The 7,761-nt window shown below is 45.1% G+C and overlaps 1 protein-coding gene across 1 annotated transcript in view; it reads right to left on the reverse strand.

Moving 5' to 3' along the window:
• ASH1L (ash1 (absent, small, or homeotic)-like (Drosophila)) overlaps window positions 1-7,761 on the reverse strand; it is a 54,191-nt gene that overhangs the window by 37,980 nt on the left and 8,450 nt on the right. Inside the window, exons 2-3 of the mRNA XM_009893713.1 lie at window positions 5,885-6,665; window positions 1,916-5,785 (exon numbers count right to left, since the gene is read on the reverse strand). Coding sequence (XP_009892015.1) covers window positions 1,916-5,785; window positions 5,885-6,665 — 4,651 coding nt within the window. The remainder of the gene's footprint in view (window positions 1-1,915; window positions 5,786-5,884; window positions 6,666-7,761) is intronic.

A 7,761-nucleotide genomic window follows, 5' to 3' on the forward strand; every position in this document is an offset into this window, starting at 1 on the left:
GAACTGGGGAGCCCAGAACTGGACACAGTACTCCAGATGCGGCCTCCCCAGGGCAGAGCAGAGGGGGAGGATGACCTCCCTCCACCTGCTGGCCACACTCTGCTTGATGCCCCCCAGGATACCATTGGCCTTCTTGGCCACCAGGACACATTGCTGACTCATGGGCATCCTGTTGGCCACCAGGACTCCCAGGTCCCTCTCCACAGAGCTGCTCTCCAGCAGGTCAGCCCCCAACCTGTACTGGTGCATGGGGTTATTCCTCCCCAGGTGCAGCACCCTACACTTACCCTTGTTGAATTTCACTGTAATTCACTGTAATGGAAATCCTCAGGAAATTCCCAGAACTGTACGAGCTACCACAACCAATTCTTCGCTCCTCGCAGCCAAATTTAACCCTTTTGGTGACCCAGCACTTTGAATTCTTCTTTCCATCGCTGCAGGAGAAGCAATCTCATGGCTTTATTGCTTTCTCCCGACTCCCCCTGGCCCTGAGTAGTTTTAGTAATATGCAATCGTATGAAGCAATATCAACTTCTAAAAGAATCCAGCCACCTCCAACTGCCCTTAAAATAAAGCAGCAAAGCATAAAACTCCCCGAATGCGAAAATAAAACAGGAAACAACCCTTCCATACACAGGTAGGCAGAGCAGGGAGCTGGCAGGAGGCACCAGGACGGGAGTATCACAAGGAAAGGAGGCAGAGGAGAGTAAGGAACGGGAGGAGGTATTACTCATTACTTGAGCTGGTTGCTCGCTTGGCTCTTGGTCTGGGAAATGTTGGTCACAAGTGGTTTTGGACAAATGACTGAAATTTCAAGGGAGAGGGTAGGCAAGTATTGGGGGGAGGAGGGGGGAGGAGAAGCTATCAGACTTCCTCTACACATCAGAAGGAGCAAGTAAGAACAGAAGCCACCCTTCTGTCTTTTGCGGGTTATCGTTGTTATGCGGTCTCCTAATGCGCCCGTGGCAATTATGACAGAAGTGGAGAAAACGTGAGAAAATTATCCCCACAAAGATCTGTAATAATTTAGTACAGCATGAAATGACACTTTCGCCAGTAGGGCAAGTCAGGTATAATATAGTTTCTTCAAGTCCTAAATTTCACACGAGATTTTTTTTTCCCCCCCTTAATATTGACAAAGCAAATGACAAAGCTCACAGTCTCAGCGCGGAGGTCTTTGCCTTAAAAAGCAATCCTCCACCAGCGTCGTTGCCATTTTCTGGTTACGCTGTCTCTGTTTCGGTTTTGCTGGAGGTTAGGGAAGAGTTTCCCAACTACGAACAAAGCAGTCAGTACAAGGTTTGGTCTTAGGCATTCCCAGCATCATTTAGCAACTGTTCGGAGGTACTGCTAGAGGTCTCCAGTCAGGGATCAAGAGCTATACTGTAGCAGAGATTATCAAAATAACTAAAATGGAGTCACCAAACAAAAAAAAGGAAACATTTTCTTAAACGGCGGTGTTATTCACAACAGTAGCACCAATGGCTAGTCTAAACCAAATCAACCAAACTTCAAACCAAACAGAAACGTGGCTTTTAAAACACCAAAAAACCATGAGAAATTGTAACCAGAAAGTTAAAATTGTAAGGAAAAAGAAAACGACCTTTTCGTGAGAAAGCATCCTTAGCGTAACTTTATACACCGCTTGAACCAAGCGAGAAAAATCTGGTGGGAAGCGGTACTTACACAACCCCACAAGCAGCTCTGGAGGAGACGCTCGGTTAGTCTGTACCAACTGCCGCCCAGAACGGTGTTTTAACAGAACCGAGCCGCTCCAGAGCCAAAGCAAGAAAGTCAACACAGAAAGATTCCTAGAAAGCCAAAGCCACGCTCGCCCTCCTTTCCTAGCGCCCGTTTGGTGCACGAGAAAGCAGCAAGACTCACGGGAAAGCACGCACAGTTCGGGCTGCCTTACCTGCCAGCGGTGGTAGCGCCTTTTCAAGAGAAGGCAAGGGTTCCTTTCTGAGCGGCCGATTGAGCGAGGGGTCCTGCGCACTGAAGAGTCCAGGGCTGTCCGTTAATTTTTTACGTCCGTTGGTGCTGGTAGAGTTTGTGACTCTGCAGCTGCCTATTGCACTTGTGAAAAGGTTGGTGTGTTCGTCGCTGCTGGCCGGCTCAGAGCTCGGAGTAAATCCCCCCAGGGACAGACCCGGGGAATTTTCTGAACAGTCTATCTGGAGCGGTGTCTGCAATCCCAGCGCTAACGAATTAGACTCCGAAGGCTCTCTCCTGACCCACTGTTCATCTCTGCTCAGCAAACCCTTCGAAGGGGACAGGTGTGGACATGACATGTGACATCGGTGTTTCTCTTTATGTTTGTACCTCTCACCGACAGCCTCCTTCCCAAACCGGTAGCGCTTCAAGGACTCCAGAACTGTTCTAGAAGAGCTGTTAGCCGTTATAGTGTCCATGGAAACCTGCGGTTGTTCAGAAGAACGATGTTCTCTGTGTTTATGGCGATGTCTATGCTTATGTTCCAGCATCCAGCCATAAGCCATTTCGGGTGGGACACTGGGGTAGGTGCTCATTGACAAGAGCGGAGTCCTACTTGTCGTGAGAAAAGCCTCCTGGCGCAAGAGTTTGTGCTTCTTCTTGTGATATTTGGTGGGGTTGAGAAGCAGATGGCCTGTATGCATGTAGGAAGGGGGTGGCAGGGGGGTAGTAAAAGAAGGCGAAGGCGGAGGAGGATAAAGAGTTGGAGGGTACCTTCCATAGTAACCTAAGCCTATGGGAGCAGCTGCAAGGGGAGAAGGAGAATAAGGCATGCCGTAAGAGGGATAGAACCCGGTACTGGAGAGAGGAAAGCTGAGACTATGCATAAAAGGCATTTCTGCCATAGCCTCCCGCATTTTTGGAGGCCTGCCTCTCTTCTTCTTTAAATCGGGTTTTCTAATGTAGTGCAAAGGATCTAAAGGAAAAGTAGGATGGGTGTAGAAACTATTGAAATTTATCCTAAAAATGGTAGGCAGTAAATCTCGGGGTATAAAATGGTGACTCCTGTGGGTTATTCTAATTTCACTTAATCGACTTATTAATTCTTCTAATTCGGCGAGGAAATCCGGGTCCTGCCTACCTCGAAGCTGAGGATACTTCTTTTTCCTTTTTCGCTTCTGCCTCTTCATTTTGTCATAGCTAAGGTAATCGTGACTGCGGCGCTTACATTTGTGTTTATGCTTTTCTTTTAGATTACTTAAAACGGTGGAAGTTTCGGGTGGAATAAGGGAAACATGATCAAACGAATGCCTTTTCTTCTTCTGCCCACAAAACTTCTCCGCTCGATCTGAAGTACTGTTATTATCTGTTCCTATCCCACTGTCGCTGGGAATCGTCTCGTCGCTGTGAGACTCGCTTACTGGGGAAGGAGTGGCTTCTTTCAGCGATGTCAGCTCACTCAAGTGAGAAGGAGAGTTTGGCAACAACGTAGGTGGAGATAATCTCCTCCTTCCCTTTGCAGCTTTCTTCATCGCCAGTGTCTGAACAACACTTCCTTGCCTGGAGTGTATGTGTAAATACGGCACCGAGCTGGGCTCGATAAACCCTGCATCGCTGCTCACAGGGCTCTGTCCCCCGCTCACTGCCGAGGACTGGGAGCAAACTGGAGATGGAAGGATCTCGGAGTTATTAGCTGTTGAAGGCAGCAAATGGGGAAGTACTTGTCCTAGTGACGTACCAGGAGCTTGTTGAGCAGACTTCTCAAGAACTGTCAAACTGGCGGAACTGCTTGTTAAAATACCATTCAGGACAGCTTTAGGTTTCCTTCCTCTCCTTTTTCCTATATAAATTGTCCCTTTTTTGCTGACATTTATTTGCTGGCCTAATTTTGAACCAAATGTGGCAGCAAGAGTTGACACTGTATTGTGGAGTTTAGATTGCACTTTCCCTTTGTTATTTGGTTCCACTGTACTGGAGAGAATCTGATTCAAAAGTTTCTTGCGCTTCAGAGTTTTCATCTTATTTATTTTTCGAATAATTGTTTTCATTAACTGTCCGTTATTTCTCTTGGCAACTTTTCTGTCTGAGTCTACTTCCAAATCAGTCATGCTACAAATAGCGGGTTTTTGGACTTCTTCTGGCCCTCGGAGCTGGTCCTTTCTCTCAAAAAAATCCCCACTTCGATGCTGATCGCTTTCAGACTCTATCTTGCTCGAGTTATCTGTTCCAACAAAAGGTGCCACAGAAAGAATAGGTGGCTTCATTTTAATGGATGACCTGATCTGTCTTTTAGGTCTCCCTCGCTTTTTAGGAAAAGGTTGTCCTGATAAGCTCTGTTTTAGGGAGGGAATTTCTACTTCAGGCTGCAAAATTGGAGGTTCTTGCTCTTCTTTTGACTGCACTGAAAAGACTTTTGATGCTGGGATCTTCAGAGTTCTTTTGGGGGGACCTTCAAGCTCTGGCATCTCCTTGGATTTAGGTCTTCCTCTTTTAGGTTTATACATGTCAGGTAAGAAATCATCTGACATACACAAACTAGAGGGTTGTTTGTGAGTACTGTAGAACTTTGGAGTTTGCTTCTCAGTCTCAGCTAACAGTCCAAGAGACTGTCCACCAGCTTCGTTCAGTTTTGGCAACTGATGTTTGACAAATTCATGCTCCACAAATGAAGATGATCCTATGTTTTTCAAGAATTTGGCCTGCTCCAAATTACTGCTTGACAGCGCGCTGTATGAAATGTTTTTAAAAAGCTCTGACCTTTCTAGTTCCAGACCCTTTGGAGGTCGACACGTGTTTCTTGACACCACTTTAGTCCATCGTGGTTTCCTTCCTTTTCTTTTCTTTAAAGGTTTTGATTGCTGAGTAGTGCTCAGATTTTTTGCTCCTTGGCAGGATTTATCCGATGCAGCTATTGCGCCAATCTTTAGGAACTGCTTGCTACTAAACAAGCTTGTAAAACTAACTACTGAAGGGGTGACTGTGGCATGGATGCTCGTTTCAGCTGCCAAAATGGGCTTTTTCCCTGTAGGAGGACTAGTTCTTGAAGTTTCTACGTAAGTAGCTTTTGAATCATTTAAATCTTTATCAGCACCTTTAAAATCGGTGCTCAGAGTATGGTTCAACGTTCTGTTTATATTCAGAAGTGTACTGTCAGAAGAAAACTGCGTTTTGCCAATCTGATCTGATATACCTTCTAAGAGCTCTGCTGTGGAACTTAAATGCAACGAGTTAGATGCTAACTGTGAAGACGTCGTTGAGAGGCTCCTGTTTAAGGTGGTAACAGACACTGTGGGTGAAGGCGATGGGAGATTTCCTTCTCCTACTGCACTAAATGGGGACTTTGCTGTCGATACGTCTGAAGCACCTCCTGTTCTGAAGTCTGGTGAAGTGCAATATACTGGAGGCTGTTTTTCATGCTTAGATGTTTCATAAATCCCTTTTTCACTGGTTGAGTAAGCATCCTGTGGAACGCAGATTCCTTCATTAAACATCTCTTTGCCTACATCAGCAATTTCTTTCCGAATTGAAAATTTGTCCAAGACACTTTCTTTATTCTGTCTCATAATATGCTTCTCAAATGTTTTGCTAGTAGTATTTTCCTTCAGTAAATCTGTAGTCTCATGGTTTTCAAGGCTACTGAGGTTTGAATTGCAAGGAAGCTTAAAGGGCTCCGAGGCGGGCATAAGAGAGTCTGCCTTCAGAGTTCCAGAGTCCTTGTTAACCAAACCAACCGGACTGCCGATTCCTGTCGGCTTCTTTCCAGAGTCCTTGCTAACCAATCCCACTGGGCTGCTAATTCCTGGCATCTTCCTCCCAGAGTCCTTGTTAACTGGTCCCACTGGGCTGCCAATCGCTGGTGTCTTCCGTCCAGAGTCTTTGTTAGACAGAACTGTCGTATTGCCAGTCCCTGGCATCTTTCTCCCAGAATCCTTGTTAACCAATCCTGCAGGACTATTTATTCCCAATAACTTCTTCCCAGCATCCTTGTTAATCAATCCTGCCGGAGCGCCAATCCCTACTGGCTTCTTGACAGACTCCTTATTAGTCAATCCAGTTGGAGTGCCAATACCTGGAAGTTTCCTCCCAACATCTTTGCTGATTAACCCAACTGCAGAGCTGGTCACTGGCTGTTTCTTTCCAGAGTCACTATTAACTAACCTAGTCGGAGTGCTGATCCCTGGTGGCCTCTTCCCAGAGTCCTTGTTAACCAATCCAATTAATGGGCCAATCCCTTGTGGCTTCTTCCCAGAGTCTTTGTTAACCAATATGGCTGCACTACCAATCCCTAATGGCTTCTTCCCTGAGTCCTTGCTAACCAATCCAACAGCGATACCAGATCCTGGCAATTTCTTTACCAAATCTTTATTAACTAACCCGCTTGCATTTATGGTTCCTGGTAGCTTCTTCCCAGAGTCTTTAACCAAACCAGATGCAGTTCCATTGCCGGGCTTCTTCTGCTTTGTTTTGGAAGACTTTGAAGGAGGACAAGTTGCAATAAGTTGAGCCAATTTTTCTGTTACAGTTGTTGCTCCGTTAATTTGTGTTCTATCCTTTAAGTCAGAATTATGGCTACTGATAAGAGTTGGAGGAGATGACTTTATATAATCTGTCATTTCAGAGTGCAATGGGGAAACTTTCTTAGATAAAGGATTTGTTTCTACTTGTATACCTTCTTCCACATGTAATTCAACTGTTGCAACTTCTCCAGCTTTCTTGTATGACTTTGAAGGGTCCTAGAAGTTAATAAAAAAAAAAAAAATCTTTAGGAACAGAGCACAAAGACTCTCTCCGAGTAACACAGTATCTTTTTATGTTGAGATGATTAACACCTGCTTTTGATAACAGGGTAACCATATATCCACACGCTTCATGATCCCGTTCATTTTAAAGCAAATACATTTCAGTGGACACGTTAAGGCTTTTCTGATGTTAAGGAAACCTAAACTCGTTCCCAGCCAAATGCAAACCATTTAATCTGTCCCCCAATTATAAACACTCTCCTAAAATACTGTTGATGCTTTTTAGAAAAACCCGTTAACAATAATGTATTGGGCTAACTATTTATAGTGTGACAGCACTTGAGGACCTCACTTGCTACTGAGAAGCAGCTGAGCAACACACGGCAAGGACAGTCATTGTCCACACCCGCCCATGCCCAGCTCCACCAGTTTCTCAGTCTTCTCCCATGACACCCTCAACCGCTGTAGTAACAGCTTCTCCCCACAGCAGACTGCTGATAGTAGTAAAATAAGTCAAATTATTCTGTTGTTTGTACGGGGTAGGGGGAAAACACACCCAACACACACAGAGTAAATTAAACCTGAAAAGTTAGTTTCAGTTCTACCTAACCAAATTTGAAATCTATTCTGTAGAGGTGAAAAAAAAATATTGCAATACCCATTACCTCAATAAATTCCATTAGGGACAGCTCAATAAATTACTCTTTTATTTTAGAAGGACATTCTTCTTTACATACAGAGCCCAACACATCTCTGAAATGCATGGGATATATTCACTCCAAGCAGGGGCTAAGAATGGAAGACTCCAATCCCTTATGAGATAATTACGTACAAAATTACGTATTGAAAACCTTCTGGGATCTACTGTCTCAAACATTAAATAAAGAGTGAAAGGCACCAATTCCACACCTATTCCACTCTTGTGAGACCCAACCAGGAGTACTGCATCCAGCCTTGACAGGCTCAAGAAGTGGACCTGTGCAAACCTCAGGAGGTTCAGCAAGGCCAAGCGCGGGGTCCTGCATGTGGGTCGGAGCATTCCCAACCACAAATCCAGACTGGGCAGAGAATGGATGGAGAGCAGCCCCAA

This window comes from Charadrius vociferus, unplaced genomic scaffold (assembly GCF_000708025.1).
Source record: "Charadrius vociferus isolate BGI_N301 unplaced genomic scaffold, ASM70802v2 scaffold900, whole genome shotgun sequence".
In the NCBI taxonomy this organism is placed as follows: Eukaryota; Metazoa; Chordata; class Aves; order Charadriiformes; family Charadriidae; genus Charadrius; species Charadrius vociferus.